The sequence below is a fragment of the Engystomops pustulosus genome, chromosome 7 (assembly GCF_040894005.1).
Source record: "Engystomops pustulosus chromosome 7, aEngPut4.maternal, whole genome shotgun sequence".
NCBI classification, from domain to species: domain Eukaryota; kingdom Metazoa; phylum Chordata; class Amphibia; order Anura; family Leptodactylidae; genus Engystomops; species Engystomops pustulosus.
The window spans coordinates 156,955,193-156,982,406 of record NC_092417.1 but is presented as its reverse complement, the minus strand read 5'-3'; the positions used below and the strand labels follow the sequence as shown (position 1 = coordinate 156,982,406).

The following is a 27,214-nucleotide window of genomic DNA, read 5'->3' as shown; positions in this document are numbered from 1 at the left end:
CAATGGTGAAAGTCGGCAGTCTCTACCTAATTAGATGGTCCATCAGCCAGACCCACCAAAAGCGGCAGGTTCCTTAGACATTAATCTTATGTGTTTAGCCAGTTTCCCAAATTCACCGATAATCCTGGTAAGTTATACTCTAGTAGATCATAGAAAACACATTTAACTAAAAATGTCCATGCACATTAGTCCGAAGCTACAATGGTCACTCTTTGAGCCTTATCCCCCCAAAATAGTACCTACCGACGGCCAACCGATGTCTACTGAATGGAAGTCTCTATTGCTTGAGCTCTATATGGTGCAGTTGGCCATTACATGGACAATCGTTCTGTGAAAGCATGTTCCACCGTGTAAGATTGTCCATCCTTTCAACATATTTGGCCAACATGGACTAAAATGTGTACAACTGGGTCTGGGTAACAATTGTTTACCAGATGGTCTCCCATTTACCAGTTGCTAAACCAAGGACCTGAATCAAATTGATTTGTATGTCTTCCTTAAGAGCTTCAAAATCACAAAGTTTAGTTATTCTTATTGCCATGGTCCTCTCTAAGCTCAGTGGCCTTGGGCATTGGCTCGATTCTTCTTGGAACTAACACCAGCCCTTTGAGTTCTTTGAGCTAGACCAAAACACACTGACGGACATGGATAAAACCGGTATAAGGGGGCCCCCACCCCATACTTTTCAGACTGATAACATTTAAGTCTTTAATGAGAACTTTTGGCCATTGCAGACACCATTCAGCATGTAAAGGACACCAAACACATTGTTGTCTACCATAATGGTCGGTATTTCAAGGTATGGTTGTATCACGATGGACGGTTGTTGAAGCCAAGAGAAATTGAACAGCAAATGCAGCGAATTATTGATGACAAGTCTGAACCCCAACCCGGAGAGAAAACGCTGGCCGCACTCACTGCAGGAGACAGGTATTTTTGCATTTTATTTTATGCAGTTTGCAATGTGATCTAAAATGTGGATATAGTTTGGAGATTTTCATAAATGACTATGATAGAGTTTTCTAGGTATGCTTTGTGAACTGTGCAAGTATCAATTTCATGATGGGTCAGTGTTATCTATACAGAGGTCATTGTACAGGGAGGAGGAGGAGATGAGCTGTGACATCATCTATTGTCAGTAGTGATGTAATGATGGGTCAGTGTTATCTATATAGAAGTCATTGTACAGGGAGGGGGAGGAGATAAGCTGTGACATCATCTATTGTCAGTAGTGATGTAATGATGGGTCAATGGTGTTCTCTGTGTAGAACAGGTTTAGTCTATTAGAATTAAAAATGAAAATGATATATCTAAAATGATCTAATGTATGTTTGAGTCTTTGTTTGTGATGGTAGATCAGGCTATATTTGGAAAACTCTAGTAATGATTCATTAAATTCTTTTTGCCATTTAGGGTACCATGGGCCCAAGCTCGTAAGACTTACTTTGGAAATGGAAAGAACAAGCAAAGTCTGGATGCTGTTGAGAAAGCTGCTTTCTTTGTAACACTAGATGACACCGAGCAGGGATACAACAAGGAAGACCCCGTCACCTCCCTTGACAAATATGCCAAGTCTCTCCTACATGGAAAATGCTATGACAGGTATGTGGATACTGAGAGCTTGGTTTTTGATAGATAATTTATTTTACTTCTTATGAAATCACTACCTTTACCATTAGCCTAACAAACATGCTTTACATGGGCCCCTACAGACCTGTGGGTCATTGATGTATGAGGTCCATTCACCGACCTCAAGCCAATGTTGGCAAAAAAGACTGCAGGCGTTACAAAAACAAAGGAGGGTATAGGATCTGGACAGTGGCCATGTTTGTGAGAAAATTAATGGAAAATACACCTTATATGTAGAAGGCCTAAGTTTGTTTGTGGTCTTGGTGTTGAGAATATTGCCCCTTACCCCCTTGCTACCTGCCTTGAGGTTGAGGAGCAGTTTGGTTTGTGCTTGTTTTCCTTACAACTGTAAGAAATGTATCAGTTCCTATCTGCACTGCCTGTAGTTGTCCTACATTGAAGCTTGTTAGAAGAAACAGTTTGAAAGCTTTGGCCAACACATTCGTAAAAATCGAAGATAAAAAGTAGAGCGTACTCTTGTTTTTTGACAAAACAATAATTGGATACAGGTGAAGGGGTTATGTTTGGGGAAAGTGAAGACTCTTTACTAGAGATGAGCGAACACTAAAATGCTCGGGTACTCGTTATTCGAGACGAACTTTTCCCGATGCTCGAGTGCTCGTCTCGAATAACGAACCCCATTGAAGTCAATGGGAGACTCGAGCATTTTTCAAGGGGACCAAGGCTCTGCACAGGGAAGCTTGGCCAAACACCTGGGAACCTCAGAAAAGGATGGAAACACCACGGAAATGGACAGGAAACAGCAGGGGCAGCATGCATGGATGCCTCTGAGGCTGCTTAATCGCACCATTATGCCAAAATTATGGGCAACAGCATGGCCATGACAGAGTGACAGAATGAAGCTAGATAGCATCTAAAACATCCAATAATTGACCCTGACACTATAGGGGACGGCATGCAGAGGCAGCGGCAGCAGCGGCAGGCTAGAGAGTGGCATGGCGACATACCCTAAATGGACTCAGGCTTCAAACCAATGGGTGGCAGAGAGGAACCAAAGGAGGTGAGCAAGAAGCGCTCAAATAATATCGCTACATGATAAGTTTGCCAGTATATTTTGTGGATTACACAGCAGGGTGGCGACAAAGTTAACATGGAAGCCATGAAAACAACCCCAAATTCTGCCTGACACAGCTCGTTTGATAAGGGGACCATGTATGCTTACAGTTCATGCCAGTCGCTGCACTTGCTGCCAGTCTCCTTTCGAATAGTTTAAAATAATAATAACCCTCATCCATAAAGCTCTGTATAATGCTGCACCCCCCTACCTCTCCTCTCTTATCTCAGTCTATCGCCCAACCCGTGCTCTTAGATCCGCCTGTGATCTTAGATTAACCTCTACCCTAGTGCGGACCTCCCACTCGCGTCTCCAAGACTTCTCTAGAGCTGCACCAATTCTATGGAATGCTCTGCCCCGGACTATCAGACTAATACCTAACCTCCAAAGTTTCAAACGTGCTCTTAAAACCCATTTCTTTAGGCAAGCCTATAACACTCATTAACTGCATGAAGTTTTAACTCTTCTACTAACCCGTCCTGTGTCGTCCTCCCATCTGTTATCCAGCAACCAACAGGCACCAGACTTCTCTGCAGTCCCATTCACCCTGGACCTGGTATATAAGATGACGGCTGAGTGTTTCAAGCGACAGCAATTCCATTTATTATATTTTTTTCTATTCCCTAAGAAGAATGGCTTGACCATTAAATATTCTTTTACCTCGTGTTACCCCATCATCTTCATAAACCGTAAGCTCTGGCGAGCAGGGACCTCACTCCTGTTGTTCCATACAAATGTTGTGCTCTGTTACATTACATTTGTATTTGTTTCCTATGATTTGTAAAGCGCTGCAGAATATGATGACGCTATATGAATAAAGATTATTATTATTATGGAGGCAGTGAACTAGTAGTAGATTAAAGGTGCTGCAACTATGTTAGTTGGATCTTGTGATGGAGCTGGCGCTCTGCAGCCAGGCGAGCTTTCGCCAATCCAAGCCCCTGTTTCTAGGCTACTCCCCAAGCAGCACTTCTAAGAACCTTTTGTATAAGATCAAGTGTAGTAGCGTTCTTATAAGTTTAGGATATGCCGGGTGAGGGGAATGTAAACAGATGCGCAAGAAGCGCTGAAATAATATCCCTAAATGGTAAAAGTTTGCCAGTATATTTTGTGGATTACACAGCAGGGTGGCGACAAAGTTAACAACTTTGATGTGGAATGCCCTGTAATAGCTCTTGGGCGGTGTGCCTTTTATCGCCTAGGCTCAGCAGTTTCAGCACCGCCTGCTGTCGCTTAGCGACGGCACTGCTGCTGTGCCTAGAGCTACCGACTGATGGCGCCATGCCCACGGATGGTAATTCGGAGGAGGAGGAGGTGGAGGAGGGGTGGGAGGAGGTATAGTAGGCCTTTGAGACCTGGACCGAGGTAGGCCCCGCAATTCTCTGCGTCGCCAGTATATGAGCAGCCCCAGGGTCAGACTCGGTCCCAGCCTGCACCAAGTTAAGTGTAGTAGCGTTCTTATAAGTTTGGGATATGGCGGGTGAGGGGAATGTAAACAGATGCGCAAGAAGCGCATGATGCGCATGGAGCTGGCGCTCCGCTGCCAGGCGAGCTTTCGCCAATCCAAGCCCCTGTCTCTAGGCTACTCCCCAAACAGCACTTCTAAGAACCTTTTGTATAAGATCAAGTGTAGTAGCGTTCTTATAAGTTTAGGATATGCCGGGTGAGGGGAATGTAAACAGATGCGCAAGAAGCGCTGAAATAATATCCCTAAATGGTAAAAGTTTGCCAGTATATTTTGTGGATAACACAGCAGGGTGGCGACAAAGTTAACAACTTTGATGTGGAATCCATGAAAACAACCCAAATTTCTGCCTGACACACCTCGTTTGATAAAGGGACGATGTATGGAGGCAGCTATATGGACGACTTTTGGAGGTAGCAATGGAGACAACGTGTGGAGGCTGCTATGGAGACAATTTAATTTGGATAGTGCCTGTATGTGGCAGTCCCAAACATTTTTCAAACCAGAGGAGCAGGTAGGTGGCCCTCCAGTAAAATGGAATAGATTGAGTGCCTGTATGTGGCAGTCCCAAAAATGTTTCAAACCAGAGGAGCAGGTAGGTGGCCCTCCAGTAAAATGGAATAGATTGAGTGCCTGTATGTGGCAGTCCCAAAAATTCTTCAAACCAGAGGAGCAGGTAGGTGGCCCTCCAGTAAAATGGAATAGATTGAGTGCCTGTATGTGGCAGTCCCAAAAATTCTTCAAACCAGAGGAGCAGGTAGGTGGCCCTGCAGTAAAATGGAATAGATTGAGTGCCTGTATGTGGCAGTCCCAAAAATGTTTCAAACCAGAGGAGCAGGTAGGTGGCCCTCCAGTAAAATGGAATAGATTGAGTGCCTGTATGTGGCAGTCCCAAAAATTGTTCAAACCAGAGGAGCAGGTAGGTGGCCCTGCAGTAAAATGGAATAGATTGAGTGCCTGTATGTGGCAGTCCCAAAAATGTTTCAAACCAGAGGAGCAAGTAGGTGGCCCTCCAGTAAAATGGAATAGATTGAGTGCCTGTATGTGGCAGTCCCAAAAATTGTTCAAACCAGAGGAGCAGGTAGGTGGCCCTGCAGTAAAATGGAATAGATTGAGTGCCTGTATGTGGCAGTCCCAAAAATGTTTCAAACCAGAGGAGCAGGTAGGTGGCCCTCCAGTAAAATGGAATAGATTGAGTGCCTGTATGTGGCAGTCCCAAAAATTGTTCAAACCAGAGGAGCAGGTAGGTGGCCCTGCAGTAAAATGGAATAGATTGAGTGCCTGTATGTGGCAGTCCCAAAAATGTTTCAAACCAGAGGAGCAGGTAGGTGGCCCTCCAGTAAAATGGAATAGATTGAGTGCCTGTATGTGGCAGTCCCAAAAATTGTTCAAACCAGAGGAGCAGGTAGGTGGCCCTCCAGTAAAATGGAATAGATTGAGTGCCTGTATGTGGCAGTCCCAAAAATTTTTTAAAACAGAGGACCGGGTAGGTGGCCCTCCAGAAAAATGGAATAGATTGAGTGCCTGTATGTGGCACTCACAAAAATTGTTTCAAACAGAGGACCGGGTAGGTGGCCCTCCAGAAAAATTAAATGCATGAAGTACTATAGCAAGAGCCAGTGGGCCCTGTCAAAAAATAGCCATTTTCCTCTGCTTTACTGTACAAAGAGGAGGAGAAGGAGGAAAATGAGGAGGAGGAGGAGGAGTGGATCAATTATTCAGGTTGAGCTTCCTTCACCTGGTGGAGATTGGAAATTCTGAGAAATCCAGCCTTTATTCATTTTAATAAGCGTCAGCCTGTCAGCGCTGTCAGTCGACAGGCGTGTACGCTTATCGGTGATGATGCCACCAGCTGCACTGAAAACCCGCTCGGACAAGACGCTAGCGGCAGGGCAGGCAAGAACCTCCAAGGCGTACAGCGCCAGTTCGTGCCACATGTCCAGCTTTGAAACCCAGTAGTTGTAGGGAGCTGTGTGATCATTTAGGACGATGGTATGGTCAGCTACGTACTCCCTCACCATCTTTCTGTAAAGATCAGCCCTACTCTGCCGAGACTGGGGACAGGTGACAGTGTCTTGCTGGGGTGACATAAAGCTGGCAAAAGCCTTGTAAAGCGTACCCTTGCCAGTGCTGGACAAGCTGCCTGCTCGCCTACTCTCCCTCGCTACTTGTCCCGCAGAACTACGCACTCTGCCGCTAGCGCTGTCAGAAGGGAAATACTGTTTCAGCTTGTGCACCAGGGCCTGCTGGTATTCATGCATTCTCACACTCCTTTCCTCTGCAGGGATGAGAGTGGAAAGATTTTGCTTGTACCGTGGGTCCAGGAGAGTGAACACCCAGTAATCGGTGCTGGAATAAATTCTTTGAACGCGAGGGTCACGGGATAGGCAGCCTAGCATGAAATCTGCCATATGCGCCAGAGTACCAACGCGTAAGAATTCACTCCCCTCACTGGCCTGACTGTCCATTTCCTCCTCCTCCAACTCCTCCAACTCCTCTTCTTCTGCCCATACACGCTGAACAGTGAAGGACTCAACAATGGTCCCCTCTTGTGTCTCGCCAACATTCTCCTCCTCTTCCTCCTCATCCTCCTCCACCTCCACCTCCTCCGATATGCGCTGAGAAACAGACCTCAGGGTGCTTTGGCTATCAACAAGGGAATATTCTTCCCCCGTCTCTTGTGACGAGCGCAAAGCTTCCGACTTCATGCTGACCAGAGAGTTTTTCAACAGGCCAAGCAGCGGGATGGTGAGGCTGATGATGGCGGCATCGCCACTGACCATCTGTGTTGACTCCTCAAAGTTACTCAGCACCTGACAGATATCAGACATCCACGTCCACTCCTCATTGTAGACTTGAGGAAGCTGACTGACCTGACTACCAGTTCTGGTGGAAGTTGACATCTGGCAGTCTACAATCGCTCTGCGCTGCTGGTAAACTCTGGATAACATGGTCAGTGTTGAATTCCACCTCGTGGGCACGTCGCACAACAGTCGGTGAGCGGGCAGTTGGAGGCGGCGCTGCGCTGCCCTGAGAGTGGCAGCATCTGGGCTGGACTTCCTGAAATGCGCACAGATGCGGCGCACCTTCGTGAGCAAATCAGACAGATTGGGGTATGTCTTGAGGAAACGCTGCACTATCAGATTTAACACATGGGCCAGGCATGGCACATGTGTCAGTCTGCCGAGTTGCAGAGCCGCCACCAGGTTACGGCCGTTGTCACACACAACCATTCCCGGCTTGAGGTTCAGCGGTGCCAGCCACAGATCAGTCTGCGCCGTGATGCCCTGTAATAGCTCTTGGGCGGTGTGCCTTTTGTCGCCTAGGCTCAGCAGTTTGAGCACCGCCTGCTGTCGCTTAGCGACGGCACTGCTGCTGTGCCTAGAGCTACCGACTGATGGCGCCGTGCCCACGGATGGTAGTTCGGAGGAGGAGGTGGAGGAGGGGTGGGAGGAGGAGGAGGCATAGTAGGCCTGAAACACCTGGACCGAGGTAGGCCCCGCAATCCTCGGCGTCGGCAGTATATGAGCAGCCCCAGGGTCAGACTCGGTCCCAGCCTCCACCAAGTTAACCCAATGTGCCGTCAGCGATATATAGTGGCCCTGCCCGGCAGCACTCGTCCACGTGTCCATGGTCAGGTGGACCTTGTCAGAAACGGCGTTGGTCAGGGCACGGATGATGTTGTCTGACACGTGCTGGTGCAGGGCTGGGACGGCACATCGGGAAAAGTAGTGGCGGCTGGGGACCGAATACCGAGGGGCGGCCGCCGCCATGAGGTTGCGAAAGGCCTCGGTCTCTATTAGCCTATAGGGCAGCATCTCCAGGCTAAGCAATCTGGAGATGTGCACATTAAGGGCTTGGGCGTGCGGGTGGGTTGCACTATATTTGCGTTTCCGCTCCAGCGTCTGGGGTATGGAGAGCTGAACGCTGGTGGATGCTGTGGAGGATCGTGGAGGCGACGATGGGGTTTTTGTGCCAGGGTCCTGGGCAGGGGGCTGACTAGCAGCTGACACAGGGGAAGGAGCAGTGGTGTGCACGGCCGGAGGTGAACGGGCTTGTTGCCACTGAGTGGGGTGCTTAGCATTCATATGCCTGCGCATACTGGTGGTAGTTAAGCTAGTAGTGGTGGAACCCCTGCTGAGCCTGGTTTGGCAAATGTTGCACACCACAGTCCGTCGGTCATCCGGTGTTTCCTTAAAGAACCTCCACACTTCTTAAGATCTAGCCCTCGCCGCAAGAGCCCTCACCACGGGAGCTTCACTAGTTGACAGTGGCGCTGATGCACCAGCTCTGGCCCTGCCTCTCCGTCTGGCCCCACCACTGCCTCTTCCAACCTGTTCAGGTCGAGGACTCTCCTCCGTCTCAGAAGCACTGTGTTCACCCGGCCTCTCAACCCAGCTTGGGTCTGTCACCTCATCATCCTCCGATCCCTCAGTCTGCTCCCCCCTCGGACTTCCTGCCCTGACAACAACTTCCCCACTGTCTGACAACCGTGTCTCCTCATCGTCGTACACCTCTTTACACACTTCCACTACGTCAAGAAGGTCATCATCACCCACAGACTGTGACTGGTGGAAAACCTGGGCATCGGAAAATTGCTCAGCAGCAACCGGACAAGTGGTTTGTGACTGTGGGAAGTGTCCAGAAAACAGTTCCTCAGAGTATGCCGGTTCAAATGGCAAATTTTCCTGGGAGGGGGCAGACTGGGGGGGAGGAGGCTGAGGTGCAGGAGCTGGAGGAGTGGGGATTTCGGTGACATGGGTGGACTGCGTGGAAGACTGACTGGTGGTGGACAAATTGCTCGAAGCATTGTCAGCAATCCACGACATCACCTGTTCGCACTGTTCTGGCCTCAACAGTGCTCTACCACGAGTCCCAGTAACTTCAGACATGAACCTAGGGAGTGTAGCTCTGCGGCGTTCCCCTGCTCCCTCATCAGCAGGTGGTGTCTCACCCCGCCCAGGACCACGGCCTCTGACCCCTGCAGTAGTTGGACGCCCACGTCCCCGCCCTCATCCTCTACCCCTAGCCCTCGGGTTAAACATTTTTAAAATGAGAGTTATAACTTTTTTTTTTTTTTTACTTCTTTTTGTTTTTTTTTGTGTTTTTTTGTGTTTTTTTTTTTTTTTTTGTGTTTTTTGTTTTTTTTTGAGTTTTTAAAACCAAACAATCCTATCCTATTGCTATGGCTATTTTCTAGCCAAGTATCAAAGGAAGCACACTACTATGCCAGATGAGATGACACTGAGTTAGTGCCTAATAGAAATCCAACCCCTACTGAATTTTGCCACTTCGGCCTTTGCTATGGATATGTGCGCCACTAAGCGCAGAACACAGCGGTCGCAAGTCTCACTACAAATTGCTCAGAATTGGCAAGTACATGCACTGCAGAAACTACAGCCACCAGCAGATCAACCAGAAATCAAATATATAGAACGCTACTGTAGGCTTCAAGAAGCTGTTTGTATTCTCCTATGGCTATTTTCTAGCCAAGTATCAAAGGAAGCACACTACTATGCCAGATGAGATGACACTGAGTTATTGCCTAATAGAAATCCAACCCCTACTGAATTTTGCCACTTCGGCCTTTGCTATGGATATGTGCGCCACTAAGCACAGAACACAGCGGTCGCAAGTCTCACTACAAATTGCTCAGAATTGGCAAGTACATGCACTGCAGAAACTACAGCCACCAGCAGATCAACCAGAAATCAAATATATAGAACGCTACTGTAGGCTTCAAGAAGCTGTTTGTATTCTCCTATGGCTATTTTCTAGCCAAGTATCAAAGGAAGCACACTACTATGCCAGATGAGATGACACTGAGTTATTGCCTAATAGAAATCCAACCCCTACTGAATTTTGCCACTTCGGCCTTTGCTATGGATATGTGCGCCACTAAGCGCAGAACACAGCGGTCGCAAGTCTCACTACAAATTGCTCAGAATTGGCAAGTACATGCACTGCAGAAACTACAGCCACCAGCAGATCAACCAGAAATCAAATATATAGAACGCTACTGTAGGCTTCAAGAAGCTGTTTGTATTCTCCTATGGCTATTTTCTAGCCAAGTATCAAAGGAAGCACACTACTATGCCAGATGAGATGACACTGAGTTATTGCCTAATAGAAATCCAACCCCTACTGAATTTTGCCACTTCGGCCTTTGCTATGGATATGTGCGCCACTAAGCGCAGAACACAGCGGTCGCAAGTCTCACTACAAATTGCTCAGAATTGGCAAGTACATGCACTGCAGAAACTACAGCCACCAGCAGATCAACCAGAAATCAAATATATAGAACGCTACTGTAGGCTTCAAGAAGCTGTTTGTATTCTCCTATGGCTATTTTCTAGCCAAGTATCAAAGGAAGCACACTACTATGCCAGATGAGATGACACTGAGTTATTGCCTAATAGAAATCCAACCCCTACTGAATTTTCCCACTTCGGTCTTTGCTATGGATATGTGTGCCACTAAGAGCTAAACACAACGGTAGCAAGTCCCCCTGCTAATTCCTCACAAAATGGTAATAGATGCAAATTAAAATAAAAAAAGTAGAACGTTATTGTAGCCCTAAGAAGGGCTGTTGGGTTCTTTGAGAATCACTCCTGCCTAACAGTAAGCTAATAGAACACCCTAACGCTTTCCCTGACCAGCAGCAGCTCTCTCCCTAGCGGCATCCAGAGACAGAATGATCCGAGCAGCGCGGCCAGCGGCTAGTCTATCCCAGGGTCACCTGATCTGGCCAGCCAACCACTGCTATCGACGTGTAAGGGTACCACGTCATGCTGGGTGGAGTGCAGAGTCTCCTGGCTTGTGATTGGCTCTGTTTCTGGCCGCCAAAAAGCAAAACGGCGGGAGCTGCCATTTTCTCGAGCGGGCGAAGTATTCGTCCGAGTAACGAGCAGTTTCGAGTACCCTAATGCTCGACCGAGCATCAAGCTCGGACGAGCATGTTCGCTCATCTCTACTCTTTACCCCATATAACTGGAGGCCAATTGTACGGTCCCAAGGGGAACGGCTAAAGTAAAACCCCTGTGTGTGATTACGCACCTAGTTTTAAAAGTCCTCAGAATACAAGCAGAAAAACACATTTACCCTCCAATAGGAGAGAGAAAAGAGGACAAACTAGAAGAATATATACAAATAGTGAGTCTTTATTTGTAGCACATATGCACAATGACATAGGCGATGCCACCACCAGGTGGCACCGTCATAGAAATGACAAAAAACAGACAATAAAATGATATTAGGAACATGGGAGGTATGGTACAGAAAAGAAGGAACGGCTGACTGCAGACAGATGGGATAATGGGTAAGTAAAAACCTGTTTGGTTTAAACAATAGACTGGGTAAACACTATCTTGTAATCTGCCTAGCCAAAATGGCTATGATGTGTGAAGGCAAGGTCTTACCCAGTCATCTGTAGAATCACTGTCTCCTCCACCGGCTCCTCCAGGACAGTGATTCTACAGATGACTGGGTAAGACCTTGCCTTCACACATCATAGCCATTTTGGCTAGGCAGATTACAAGATAGTGTTTACCCAGTCTATTGTTTAAACCAAACAGGTTTTTACTTACCCATTATCCCATCTGTCTGCAGTCAGCCGTTCCTTCTTTTCTGTACCAAACCACCCATGTTCCTAATATCATTTTATTGTCTGTTTTTTGTCATTTCTATGACGGTGCCACCTGGTGGTGGCATCGCCTATGTCATTGTGCATATGTGCTATAAATAAAGACTCACTATTTGTATATATTCTTCTAGTTTGTCCTCTTTTCTCTCTCCTATTGGAGGGTAAATGTGTTTTTCTTCTTGTTTTTTGACTCAAATGATGCTTTCCCAGTCTCCAGTGCTGCAGGTTCTGTTGGGACCAGAAGTATTGACGTCAGGTCCAGCATGCCTCTTGGGCCCCTTTCATACTTACTCGCGAGTGGGATGTGTCCAAGTTGCAGCATGGAACGTCCACCCCAGACACTTGATAACCGAAACTGACCGGACCTGCTGAGTTCAGCATTCAGGTCAGAGGTCCCAGCCAGCACACACATAAAGTGTGAGTTGGATGTATGACACTCGCCAGTGTGTAAGGGGCCTTACAACTTGGCTAATCTCTTGCGAGAGGTTGTCCAAGGCCTCGCACACAATTTGGCTAATATTCTCATTTCTGGTCCATCTTGGCTGAACGCACACGAGACCAGGGAACGGCTGCTGTTTTTTGCCAATGCAAATTACTGTAGAAGGAACACAGCAGGGTTCTCCTACTCCGGCCAGTAAGTTGTGTGATTTTAAGACTATTTTATAGATACAGATATAAGGACCAATTTACAGAAGACCCCTAGTTACAGACGGACCTCTCTCCCCATTTTTACCTCTAGTGAAGCTCTTTGGATACTTTACTTGAGTCCCATGCTTCAATGATCAGCTGTAAATTTTACTGATGATCCTTATTCCCATGACCGTAAAAATTTTTAAAATCCAATTGTCACAGGGCTACAATTATAAAACATACCATTTTCAACTTGGATACAAATTGAACTTAAGAACAAACCTTAAAAACCTATCTTGTACATCGCCCACGAACTGTATTATATGAGATAGAGATATATTTATTTCTCCATCCATTTCTAAAACAAGCCAAATTTGGACGTGGGGAAAGGAAGAGTTGAAGAGAAAAAGACTTGGAATTTTAGTCTTTGTTTTTTTTTCTTAAAACTGAAATCCTCTAATATTGTTTAATCTGTCCTAGGTGGTTTGATAAAACAATCAGTTTCATCGTCTTCAAGAATGGAAAAATGGGTATGAACTGTGAGCATTCCTGGGCCGATGCCCCTATTCTCGGTCATCTATGGGAAGTAAGTTATTCTTTGGGTTCATTTAATCATTACATTACATCATTACAAGCCAACTTGTAATTTACAGTAGTAATTTAAAGGAAACCTACCATGAGGAAATAACCATCAGAAGAATAGATTCCTCCTGCCTGCCTCTTCCCTAAAATGTAATTTAATAATCCTGGAAGCTAACCTAACTTGTTAAAAACTTTATTTTAGTAATATGTAAATTAACTGCAGAGGCTATTGGGATGTATACTAGCCTGGCCGAGCACTCGGAGCGAAGGCTACTCCACGCCCTAGTAGCCTCTGCAGTTAATTTACATATGACCAAAAAAAAAGTTTTTGAACGGGTTAGGTTCCAGGATTGTTAAATTACAGATCAAGGCAGAGGCAGGCAGTAGATTCCTCATTGGAGGTTTCCTTCAAAAACAATTATTCTCCTTTTTTTAGTTTCAGTTGATATTTCCCATTTATTCATCAATGAGACTTAATATTTGAAAAAAGTTCGATCATAGCCAGGCTTATAGCATGTTCCTGTTTTTTAAAATTTTCGGTACTATAACTTAATTTACATTGCTGGTTTTCATGACCTTGCTTGTAATGTATGCTCAAATGGATTTTATCATCTCCAGTATGTCATGGCAACTGATAAGTTTGATCTTGGATACGAAGAAGATGGTCATTGTAAGGGAGATGTCAACCCCAACATTCCTCCCCCAAGCAGACTGTCATGGGATATCCCTGAAGAGGTAAGAGAGACTACAAATATATTGGATCGTCAACTAATGAGAAGTCCCCTTCCTGGCTTCTATGATATGCCATAAGTTTTCTAAGTTACCAGGAAGACCTAAACTGTTCAGAATGGTCTCTGGTTTCAAGTCTCTCTACCCCAGTATTTGACATACCCTAAAACAATTAGTCCCAAATTAGAATTAAGGGAAACCTTAGTTGTTGTAATAACCTCTATAGTATCTGTAAAATGCACAACATAACAGTCCTTAATGTGAACAGTACCTCTAAGTATGTATTCACCATAGATTGGGAGCCTAGAACCTAACGTTCCGAATTCCTTCTATCTTTTTAAAAGAGCTTTGAGATTTAGCATGAGATGAAGAAATCATTTCTTTGCTTAAAAATAAGTAATACCTCTGAAGCTGAGAGCAGATTACTATATTGACCAGATTTTAGGGCAATCCACATAAATTCCACACCAAGAGCAAGTCTTCTCGCTACTTTGATATCTATAGATCCCATTCTCCAGCCAATTTTTGCCAGGGGAGGTTCCTGCAAATGACCACTAAGAGAAGAATGGAGTATTATAAACGGGTTTGGTCTGTCAGTATTGTGAGATGATCATGGAGAAGAGCACCCAACTGGAGGACAACCTCTGTGGAGTCTTTATATTGGGAAAAAAAAGTTCATATGGGGGTTGACCTAAATGAACAATTATACTGGTTAAATACAATTTTTTTTAACCAAGGATTAGGTGTTGGCACAACATCGGATAACTATTTAAAAAAATGTGGAGGCCACAATTACACGATTGTGCTAGTAATCCTATACTCCTATAAACGATTTGTATTCCTTTGTTTTATGTTACTATTCCCGTCTGTTACCGATCCTGTTCCGTGGCTCACACTTTCCCTCTTGCTTATTTTTTTAAAGTGCCAAAACGTGATTGAGAGTTCCTTGACTGTTGCCAAAGCCCTCGCAGATGATGTTGACTTTCATTCATTCCCTTTCGAAAATTTTGGCAAAGGTTTGATCAAGAAAACCCGAACAAGCCCTGATGCCTTTGTTCAGTTGGCTCTTCAGCTGGCGCACTACCGGGTAAGTTGTATATCTACTCGGATATGTGATGTGTACTAAGGATTCCACTATTGGAAAGATGGGTGGGTGGTCTTCTTCTTGTAGAGGACTAATGATATGGTTTCATCTATTGCGCACTCTAGGACAAAGGCAAGTTCTGTCTGACGTATGAGGCTTCCATGACAAGATTGTTCAGAGAAGGCAGAACGGAGACAGTCCGCTCATGTACTATTGAGTCAAGTGCATTTGTTCAGGCCATGACAAATCCCAAAGAAACCGTAAGTATTTCATCCATACTATTTAATTGGTGAAAAAATGGGGCATTTCATTCCTGCCCCAGGACTTTCCAAATTTGGACAGTTTTCACACCCTGTTGACTGTGGTCATGTTGAATTTAAGAGGGTTTCCCTAATGGGATGAATACATGTTGATGCCCCCTATTTGACACTAATATTTCATAGAGGATGATGGAAAGATTTGGAGGTAATGTATGGAGGATAACAATTCAGCTTGGGCCAACCCCTTTATTTTTCTCTTTAAATTTAACCCTGTCGGAATTTTGGCTTGTGATTTGTACTCTTTCGGACCGAGAACCTGTTTCAAACTGGACACCTGCTTTTACTTACAGAATGAAAACAGAATTAAGTTATTCAAGATTGCAGCAGAGAAACACCAGCAGATGTACCGTCTGGCCATGACTGGGGCTGGAATCGACCGTCACCTCTTCTGTCTTTATGTTGTGTCCAAATACCTTGGAGTAGACTCACCTTTCCTTAAAGAAGTAAGAGAAGGCAAAACATCTAGTTTTTTTATAAGTAATATTGATGTCTCTTAAGAGGGTTGACTTGATCACTGTACTCTCCTTTATGACATCCATATACCCTATTGTGGCTGATGGACAGGAGTTGTCCTAAAGATGACAACGTATATCAGTGCAAATATATACATTCCAATTTCATAATTAATTTTACCAAATTGTCATATGTGACTCCCCCATTTAAAAACCAACAGAATGATGCCCATATTGTGCTGCTCATTTTTTTTGTTTTAGATTTATGACATTTTCTGTTCTGAAGCTACTTATCAGAAATCCTCCTTAACAGCAGTGAAGTAGGAGGAGTCAATCCTCTACCTGTATTTATACCCTGCAGCTCAGAGTCAGATTTAGGAGGCCCACAGTTCCCATCTATTTTCTCATTGAGTAATTTAGCAGTAAATCCAGTGAGATTGCCACACATAAATTCACTGAACACTGTTTAGTGTATATACAGGGTCTATATAGTGACTATTTCGTCAGGAAGGAATAAGTAGTATTAACCAGCAGTGAATAATTACATGAAGTATATATTCTGTCCTGTGTGAACACTAAGGGTTAACAATTTCCCTGAAGCGGAGAAAGTGTCTGAGAAGAATTGCTGAGGAGTCTATGACACAGCTTAAGGTGCAGAGAGAGAGTTTGGCAGAATAACAGATTTGGATAGAGGGACTGAACAGGGGAAAAATTTTACCCCACCAGTTTGTTTCAAAAAAGCAGCACACACTATGTTCTCCTTTCAGCTACAAACATGGAGCATCACATGACTTTTCCCTCCTCCCTCCAGAGTGAGGAGCTAGCAGCATCCCGCCCCCCGTAAAACTGTCCTGTATGCAATTCTGCAGACCTACAGGGATAATTGGCACAGCTAGGGGAGACTGCTACTGCAGGAATAAGCTAAACCGTAGAGGATAGCATAACTGTTGAACACCTGTAATAATAAAGATAACCGGCAAAGTTGTTCTATATGATAATAGTGTTTGATCTGTGAAAAATTTAAGTTGCGCTGTAAAGTTATAATGCAGTCAATTCTATCAAAATTCTGTTAGAAATGTGTTCATCGACTTTTTGTTCATAAATATTTATACCTAAATTAACAACAGGATATCGCTCTTATTCCCCTTGTCAAAGAGGTGTGTCTATCTAAAGACACCCCCCCAATAGTTAACACCCATTTGTCAATGTAGTCAATTTTGAATGGATAAAAGCTTGCTCTAAAAGTCTGTATTGAAAAATTCTTAACAATTTTTTAAATGAAAATATTTTGAAAACCACTAGGTCATCTTTATTTTGAGTTTCATCTTTTTGGGTTGTACAGATTGCTAACAATGTCACTATGTTATTCTTTTAGGTTCTATCAGAGCCATGGAGACTGTCAACAAGTCAGACACCCCAGCAGCAGGTTCACCTTTTCCAACTGGAGAAGTACCCAGAAAATGTCTCAAGCGGTGGTGGCTTTGGACCTGTAAGTTACTTTAATAATTGAGAATTACTATGTGTTATAAATGTTTTTGTGTGTATTTTTATATTTTATTGTAGTGTTACCATTGACTTCTTTTGAGACACACAATTTGAAAGTTCTCTCTCATGATTTACTATATTTCTAGGTTGCCGACGATGGTTACGGTGTTTCCTACATAATTGTTGGAGAAAATCTGATTAATTTCCACATATCAAGCAAATTTTCCAGCCCAGAGACAGTAAGTACTCAAGGTTGAGCTTCCAGATTTGCATTGCTTTGTATGTAGGTCCTTTTTTTTATTATTCTGATTTTGAGCTGAAAATAAGCACTAATTGACGACAAACTGATTGGCGCATGTTTAAAGGGCATTTCACTTGGTGCTAGAATCCGCTTCTTGGGGAACAGAGGATGTGTCCCTTCTTCCTGCTATTAATCTGTGGCTTCAGGAGATTTGAAGGACCTTCCAAAGTCCTGAAATGGCTCCTGTGTACATGTATATTGAGAGCAGGAACAGATGTACAAGGATTTCATGGGTGAAGATCCTTTTCCGTGGGTGGTTTGGGTGGTCATGTGCCCCTAGAATGCTTTGGCCTGGGCTGCTGCCTAAACCTCCTAGATTTCAATCCACTACTGGGCCTACTGCATCCCAGTATGGAGCAAAACAATCATCTTAAGATGTGTAGAGGCTTCCCAATGACACAGGATGGCGGTCAAGAGGCTCTTCCTAAAAAAAAGGGGCTGAGAGTGAGAGGTGGGACCTACATATATCAAGTGCTTTTGAAACTAAATGGGGATCATTTATCTTTATTTCCCTGTTTTTTTTTGCCACTTTTTTGGCACATTGCAAGTTTTTGTGCCTTCTTGCAGACTTTTTGAAAAGTGCACTGACGTCCGCCAGTTATCAGTTTATCGTCAGTAAGACACTATTATTTTTTTTTATTCCAGAAGTGCTAAATGTCAAAAATGATATTTATCTTTTCAAATTGTCTAAACTTTGTGACATATTTTTATGAAACCGTGCTTAAAGTAAACTGAGAAGTGAAAGAAGTGACATTTGTGTGACATTTTTAAAAACCTCTGTAACAAATGTTGCAAAAAGAGATCTGAAAAAAAAAAAACAATTAAAGGGGTATTCCGGGAATATGAACGTCTGACACAAAAACCCATGATGATATAAATAAATGAATACAACAATACTCAATGTCATTAGTCACAAAACAGAGCTAAAATAATTTGATTTTATGATTTACAAAGTTTATGGCCTCTCTAAAGTAGGTGGAGTTATCACTAAGATGGCTGCCACTGGTAACTACAAGTTCCATGATCCTTTGGTTCTCAGTAACTCCTCCTACCACTTATGCTCTGCTAACAGTGATGATATAACAGGTTTTCTTGCTCTGTTACCATAGTAATGATGTGTAACTGCCATTACCACAACACTGACCATACTGGATGCACTGCAACCAACCAACAACAGCCAAACCTAGTGGTGATCACATGACCTTCCCAGGCAGGTGATGGACATGTGATGTGAACATGTGACCGGTGGCCATCTTCTGTTCTGCAACGGACCGCGCGGAGGAAATTAACGGACTGATTAAAGGGCCAGTAGCATTTTAATTCTTCATTACAGTCTATGTCACCAGCATTTTCTGCTAAGCGGAGCAAAATTTTAAATAACAACTAATTACATATACGCTTATATTTTGAGTGCCCATTTGTATATGAATTATGCTGATTCCTGGAATACCCCTTTAACACAAGAAAAAAGTGAAATTGAGAAATTACCAAAGTAGCAGACGGAAAAAAAGACGGTAAAAAATATCCAAATCAAACAGAGATAAATGACCCCCAATGCCTATGCACTTTGCATCTTCCACCACAACACTTGATTGGCTTAGGCAAACCTTTTCTAGACCGGGTGCCCAAGCTACAACCAAAACCCACTTATTTACCATCAGGTGCCAACATGACAATTTAAACAGTAACTTATTGCTCCCTGTTCTTCTACAACGTTCCAACATTCAATTGTATCTGCCTCCTGAGGCCACCAATACAATTGAAAGCAGGAGGGCAAATTCAGACATCATTGTAGCTTCTCTGCAGGGTCTCTCTGTACAGGAAGAATAATGGGGGCAGCAAGGGGACCTCCAAAGATAATCCGGCCCTGTTCACACCTTCTCACTCTTCCTGCAGTCCCAATCAGTTGACGGTGTTGACAGTAGCATCTCAAGTCTCTGGAACTGCAGGAAGATTCAAGTCCTGTCTGAGGAACTCTGTCTTGGGGTTGACAGCCTGGGTGCCCACATAAAGGGCTCAGAGTGCCACCTCTGGCACCTGTGCCGTGGGTTCGCCATCACTGGCTTAGGTTCTCCATTTGATGGGTCCGTTCTGAGTAACCCAAAACATAGTGTCCAGAGTTGTCCAGATCAGATGGAACCACAGGATAGATGTCAAGAGTCCGATCTCTCTAGTTACGAGGAAGGACTAACCTTGTCTATAGGAGTGAAGCTAGTCTTGTACTGCAGAAGATTATCAATGTATCTCAGAACAGTCTTAACCTGCAGTAGATTTACTATCCAGTGTAAGGCTACAATTCCCATTTGTTGACTTAACTTGAAGCCAGAAAATTGTGACTGCAGCTGACAAGTATTTTCGTCCAGTGTTTGGAGACTTGGGATTAATTAGAATAAGGCACAATTCCCTAAAGTTTACAATTGTTAATTTTAGTCTTGGCCTCCTTACACATCCCTACCAGATGTAGAATTCTTGGCACAATATCTGTTACACTGATGTTTCCATGCCTCCAGCTTCCAATTTTAGATATCAGTTTTGATGAAGATGAACAACTCCCACATGTCAGTTTATTCATATAAAATATATATATAAACAGGCAGTCCCCGGGTTATGTACAAGATAGGTTTTGCAGGTTTGTTCTTAAGTCGAATTTGTATGTAAGTCGGAACTGTAATATTTTATAATTGTAAACACAGCCAAAAAATTTTTGGTCTCTGTTACTACATTTTTGAAATCCAATTGTATGATAAAATTCTGGGGGTTGTATTTTTAGAATGGGTAGCACCAAAATTAAGGGCACAGGCACAAGCAGATCTTACTCAGCATTTTTTTCAAGGTGTCGGGTTCGAGTGAAAATCAAAGGTATATGTTTTGTGCAAATTTCTTCCTCTGGATTTTTTACCATTACCTGTGATTTTATATTCCTTTGGTCTTTCAATAATTTTTAGTCTATATATCTCTGGGTAAGACAATATAGGGGTGGGAAGTAAGAGTTTTCCTTGCAGAGACTTTGCCAATTAAGGCTGCCTTGCAGGCGTGTGGAGACTTGCAGCCGTTGACGCTGAAATGAGGAATGGATTCTGGGAAAAATGAAAATACGTTTTCAAGAATGGGATAAAGAAAACATTGCCTCTTTTGGTCCCCTTGTAAGGCAGCCCCCTTGCCATCAAGCATGTAATTGCGCTTCTCAAAAGTCATGTTTTATGATAAGGGGGCTGTCTTATAAGATAGCCATAAAAGGCAATGTTTTCCTTATGCAAATATGTTTTCAAGGATGGGATATTTCCCAGAATCCCTCAGTGGTGCATACATAGATGTAAATCTCCCCACACCTGCAAGGTGGCCTTAATTGGCAAAGTCTTCTTAAGGAGAATTCCTACTTCCTAACCCCAGTCAAAAGCCTCAGCTAAACTAGTTCCCTACACTGTGCTGACGAGATGCAAAGACATTGAATCAGTGCTGTCTACCAGTTCCTTCTGGAATAGATGTACTGGTTTGGCTTTGAAAGTCATGCTTGTTGTTATGGGGAGCCGCCTTACAATGTTTTACCTTATCAGATTCCTGGAAAAAGTATTTGCATATTTCTCTAAAACAATATAATGGATCACAATACCATTGGAAGGAAATTCAATTAGGACATGTTTTTTTTTTCCCATTTTAAATCTTCATTATTACCTCATTGCAGGGCTCTCACCGCTTTGGACAAAACATCAGACAAGCCATGCTGGAAATGATGGGATTATTCAACGTTACCACAAACAACTGCAATAAACTAAAGAAGTAAAACCCCAGCGTTTGCAGATGAGAATGAAAAAAAAAATGTAAAAAAAAAAAAATACCCCAAAAACTTTCTGACCAGTTATCTAGTTTTAAAACACATGTACTACGAAAGTCCTGACAGAACTAACTTAGTGACTGCAGACAGCTATCAATATCTCGGGGCCCCATAGTCTTCTCCGATGTGATAGTTATTTTTATACAGTTTTTTTTTTTTTATGTTTCAAGGTTTGCGGAACATATATGTAGTTTATGTAATTTCAGTTGCTGCTGGAATGTCCTCCAGAAATGTTACAAGGGCTTCTTCTAATTTTTGGAGACTTACACCACGCTGTGTAACCTCACCTTTTTTATTTTCTTCATTGAACTGTTAGTATCTTATTTTGGGACATTTTTCCTTTGGTACCCTACACACATGTATATTTTGCCAATCAACAACCCTGGACATGGTTGTTTTCTCTGGGTCCACAAATTTATCCGTATACTTGCCAACAGTCCAAATATTTGCATCTCTGTCCCAGAAATGGCTCCTCGGGGGTGGAGTTACTGCTAATAAACATAATAATGGGCATTCCTGGTCCATTTTAGGGAAGCTTAAATATTGTGTCATTTTAGGATTACAATGTTGGTACGCATTTTTTGGATTTGCATCCAAATGCTTGATCTCCTATACTAGTTGTTGTACTGTATGTCTCACAGTAACCGTATCAATGGACCACTATGCTTTCTCGTATGATCCATAGGTTGTGGAATTATTCCTATCTATATTTACACAGAGTGGATGTATCTTTGGGGGGGAAATCTAAGAAGGTGTAATCTTAGTAGAAGATACTGTATCTAACTCAACCTAGTACTTGAATAACATACGTGCTCACTGTATGTTGTATGTAAATCTGCATTTACATTATTTACAATGGTATCAGGCTAACAGTTATTAGTTTACACAAACCGAGGTAAGATGATGAGACTAATTTTGTAACGACAGTGATAGCTAGGCTTTCCTTAAAGGGCATCTACCACCAGGATGAAGGACTGTATGCAAATGAGCCCAAGGGGCTCCAGGTTACATACTTGTCAATGGAGCCTGGAGCCCCTTGGGCTCATTTGCATACCGTCTTTCATTCTGGTGGTAGATGTCCTTTATTTAGGGACAAACATGGCTCTATATCTAAATATTCAAGCCAATGCAGAGTGACTTTTTGGGTTATTCTGCACCCAACTTACCAGACACATTGCTCACCAGCACCCCTACTTTCGTCTTCATCTCATGGAGTTATCCTCACATATCCTCATATACCAGCCCCATGCCATACATAGTAACAGCACTCTAGATGTCCAACACTGGAGATGCGGTTAGTACAGTGACCAATGTTCAGCCATTTCTTAAAATTTAATGTATTTTTGACTCCTTTTGAAACTCTTTGGAACTGTTAACCTCTTCCAAAGTTTGGAACTCGGTAATATAACATTGCCCATAAGGGATTTCTTTCCACTTTCTGGAGAAAATGTAAAAAAAAACTATCATAAGGAAATCGGATTGAAAATTACTTGCTTCTAAAAGCTTTCCAGCTTTACAGAGTTATCAGGTTACAGCTTCCCTTAAAAGTCAATGGTCGGAGTAAGGGTAGGAGAAGCAGTTACGAAGACCATGTAGTGACCATGCTGAAGGCTCCTTTTAGTGTTCTATCTCACTGCAGTGCTGGATTCACATCTACACTGCTCAGTACTGCTGTTTAATGTCCTCCATACTGCTGCCGATTCTGTTTGTGAGCAAGAGAGAGACTGCAGAGTCTATTGTTTGTGTTTTTTTTTTTAATGTATGGGAGACATAATGGCATCTAGACTTCTGCTTTGTTATTCAACTTCCTTTTTAACCTAGACTTCTATAAGCAGCTACTGTAACCTGATCTCTCAGTAGAGCTTCATCATCATCTTCCATGGTGATGAATCTCAATATGGATCTCCACTGCCGGCAAAATGGAGCCATTTCTGTGTAAGCATTTGACTAATGCTGTACTTGAAGGGGGCAGACGGACTAGCTCAATTCGGTGGGCTACGTCAGCCCCTTCTCTATCACAGCCAGTGCAACGACAGAGTCGGGGGCTGGCTTAGCTACCATAAAGCACCATAAATTGATCACATCTCGATACGGAAAATACAAGTCAAAAGTTGAGATTCTGACAAGGGAAGTCTTAAGGCAATTATCCTTTAAGTCGAATACAACATAAAATCACAATTTAACAGATGGCCGAACATTGACGATTTACTTACCAAATTTTCATTGTGCGAGACACATGGGACTCCGGACTAGCAGATATCCTGGAATAAAGCTAGACTTCAATTATTAAGGACAACTAGGCCAGTATGTTTTTCGTGTCAAAACCACATATTTTGGAGAGAGACTATTTTCTTAGTGAGGTTGGGTTTTGGACGAACCCCATAATCCCCCCCCCCCCCCCCCCCCCCCCATTGGACATTGGAGAGATTATTATGTTCCAGTGCCTTATGTGTACAAGCCGTGGTGGGTGTAACAGATTAATTTATTATATCTAATGCTATAAGTCATAGAACTATGATATCCTATGTTTACTGCCAGAGTGGTTTATAAGGGGGTTGGGTAGAAGTAGCGACTCCATGTGCCTCACTCTCTACATATCACCGATAGTCACGTTGGGGGTGTCTTGAGATCAGTGTTCGTATCTTTGCACACAGACTTTATCTCATATAAAAAATGACGACGTTTTATAGGAAATTTACCAATTCTGTTGGATATTGAATGTATTTATAAGCGGAATACACAGCGGTTTGGCTAGATTTTACAAATGGTGAACGACCGATATCTTACAGGTTGTGCTCCGTACTAGACTACAGATGGTTTTGACTTTGAAGACTGTGGGGAGAGTTTTTTTAAAACTAGCGCAAAGGAAAATTCATTTGATTGGTTGCCATTGTTGTTGTTTTTTCCCCTTTTATATTATATTTGAAAAATTAAATGTTATAAGAAAAATCCTGAAAAATATGTGTTTAAAGGTGCATTTCCTCTGATGTTGAATGTATGAACTTGCTTTCTGAACAAAGCCTTCACAGCGAGTCCCTGCCTCATCAGTGGGATCTAGGATTAGACAATAGGGGACAGTGCCCCAGGGGCCTATAGGTTGTGTCTGGTATTGCAATTGGATACAGACTTGCACTATAGGCTTTTATTTTGCTCCTAAAAAACATTTACCCTATTTTCTAATCTTGGAAACCCCCTTTAATTTATTGATCATTAAAGATTGTATTGTGATACCAGCTTTGAATGGATAAAATATCAGAGATTACAATGTTGCAGTGGGCTGGCATATGGTGAAATTCCACCCCTCTGGATGGGGAGGCACCGGCTTCCTGATGTACTCATCAGGGCGGCTGAGGCGGCATATAAGTCCACGGCAGGTCCTGCCTAGTGATGAGCAAACCCAATGTTCCCGTTCGAGTTCAACTGTGCGACGCAGACATGTTGCCGGACTGACCATCCGGCATCCAATCTGGCAACATGATTGGGTCGCACGGCTGAACCCGAATGGGAACGTTGGATTTGCTCATTACTAGGTAGGACCTGACGCCCCTAGCGTCTGTCCATGGCTATGATTGGCCAGGAATGTCCCAAACTCGAACATCGGGTCTGCTCTTTTCTATCCCACACCACAAAACAGATTTTTGACAAATGGTCACACCTCAAGTGTCGCATGTAGTCACTGCTGACAATTATTTGTATATAATTCTGAAATAATCTACTAAAGCCATAAAAAATGGCCATCTCAACCAATTTTTATATTGCGCGTATAAGCAGCTTAAAGGGGTTGTACCATAAATAGAAATGCAATCTTGGCTCCGCCACTGGTGGTGTCTGGTATTGCAGCTCAGCAAAATTTACTGTAAGGGACAAATGGGCATTTATGGGGCTGTTACTTGGGAAAAGTTGACGTGAATTTCTTATCCTGAGTTTCTTATAGGGTTTGTCAGAGATCTGAATTTTTTTTTTTTTTTTTAAATTATTATTTGAAATGGCGCCACTGTTATCCATTGGCCTGCGGTGGTATTGCAGCCTGGCCACATAAAAGAAAAAGCAGTACAGTGTTCTAGTGCCAGAGTAAAAAGTGTCACTCATGGCACTGTAATAGTGAGTAGTAAAATTAAAGAACATCTGTCAAAACAGAACAATGTTCTCAATCACAAACCTACTTAAAGGTAATCTACCTCCAGTATGAAAGACTGAATGCAAATGACCCTGAGGGGCTCCAGGCTCTATTCACGCCTATGGAACCTGGAGCCCCTCAGGCTAATTTGCATGCAGTCCTTCATCCTGATGGTAGATGCCCTTTAAGTAGAGACTAAGGTCAGGATTAGTGGAACAAACAATATCAATGGGAGCTGCACCTTTAAACCAAAAGCGTAGCTCACTTTTCGTCAAACTTTGCAGAAATCAGTAGTCCAGTGTCTCCACATGAGGAATATCGCAGATTCTAGTGATCATGTGACTTGTATTCTTCATTTACCAGCAGTTTTCCTCTCTGCAACCTCTTTGTATAATTTGCAGTTCACTTTGAGCTGAGGGGTGGAGACCTAGCTGCTGTAACTCCCTGCTCCCCCCTCCCCTCTCCATAGAACTTCTATGTAATCTGACATTCGAGCAGAGATTTCACAATCGAAAGCCGATTTGGAAGAGAGGGAGGAGGATCAGAGCCAAAGTAAGTGGGAAAGGAAGCGCTTTGCTCAGATAAGTTATTTTACAAAGTTTCTTGTAATTACTTGCACTATTGCTTTATGCAAAGTTTGTTAACATGTCATTGACCATTTAATAATATGATAGTCGGAGGTTAGAGAAATGCACTTGTCAGAAACTGTACCACACTGTATGGGTAGTCTTAAAGGGCATCTACCACCAGTATAAAATATTGTATGCAAATGAGCCTGAGGGGCTCCAGACTCCATAGATGTTAATGGAGCCTAGAGCTCCTCAAGCTCATTTACATACAGTCTTTCATCCTGGTGGTAGATTTCCTTTAAGCTCAGCTATACTCAGTTGGCTGGGAGTAAACTGTAATACCAGACGTAACCCATGGCTAAAGGTGGCGCTGTTCCTTAGTTGGGGGGAAAAAAATGCATATTTTTTGGGTCATTTCAGACAAGAGGAAGAGGAACACAAGTTGAGGGATGAATAGAATCACATGTACATAATTACTAATGGAAACTTCTATAATATTACGGTGTCTCATAAGAGTATAGCTGCTACGCTGAACAGGCTGTATACAATGTGCACTATTTATGTGAACTGTTGACCAACTGGGTGTTAATTTAGATGATAACTTAGGCCGTTCCTTCGTTTTGTGATGTAAGTGAATTCTGAGGGAACTTGGGTTTAGAAAATGCTCAATCGGCCGCCAATGGGAATCACTTCTGAAGACGTTGAATTTACTGAAAAGAAAAAAAAAAATAGGAAAAAAATAAAAAAAAATTTCCGAAGGAAACTTGTATCAGATTTTAATTGGAAGTCATGGAATACTATCCGGTCTTGTAAGAGATTTTTTGTTTTTTTTTGTGTCGTCACAGAACCACTTGCATGTAAATACAATGTGTTCCTTTGGGTGTAAATCTTTAGAATGGCAAAGTTGTTGGATTTAGGCTGTCGATAATAAAAATATTAATTTAAATTTTTTTATTTCTCTGTGTGAATTCTTTTTATTTTTTGTTTGTATAAAGTTCTGGGTAAAAGTTGGGCAGCACGGTGGCTCAGTGCTTAGCACTACAGCCTTGCAGCGCTGGGGACCTGGGTTCGATTCCCACACAGGCCAACATCCGTTTGTATGCGCTCTCTGTGTTTGCGTGGGTTTCCTCCCACACTCCAAAACATACTGGTAGGTTGTTTAGATTGTGAGCCCCATGGGGACAGGGACACATTTGACCTGCTTTGTGCAGCGCTGCGTAATCTGTGTGCGCTATATAAATAAAGAATTATTATTGTTTGATGGAATTGGCCATCAAAATGCTGGCTAAGGCTCCGTTCACA

The 27,214-nt window shown here is 43.1% G+C and overlaps 1 protein-coding gene across 3 annotated transcripts in view; it reads left to right on the top strand.

Moving 5' to 3' along the window:
* CPT1A (carnitine palmitoyltransferase 1A) overlaps nt 1-26,717 on the top strand; it is a 68,224-nt gene extending 41,507 nt beyond the window's left edge. For all 3 annotated transcript variants that reach the window (XM_072118528.1, XM_072118527.1, XM_072118529.1), the window contains exons 10-19: nt 735-930; nt 1,414-1,602; nt 12,922-13,027; nt 13,642-13,758; nt 14,675-14,839; nt 14,962-15,096; nt 15,447-15,599; nt 16,984-17,097; nt 17,240-17,332; nt 21,077-26,717. In XM_072118528.1, the coding sequence (XP_071974629.1) occupies nt 735-930; nt 1,414-1,602; nt 12,922-13,027; nt 13,642-13,758; nt 14,675-14,839; nt 14,962-15,096; nt 15,447-15,599; nt 16,984-17,097; nt 17,240-17,332; nt 21,077-21,175 (1,367 nt within the window). In that variant the 3' untranslated portion in view covers nt 21,176-26,717. The remainder of the gene's footprint in view (nt 1-734; nt 931-1,413; nt 1,603-12,921; nt 13,028-13,641; nt 13,759-14,674; nt 14,840-14,961; nt 15,097-15,446; nt 15,600-16,983; nt 17,098-17,239; nt 17,333-21,076) is intronic.
* Nucleotides 26,718-27,214: the final 497 nt, after the last annotated feature.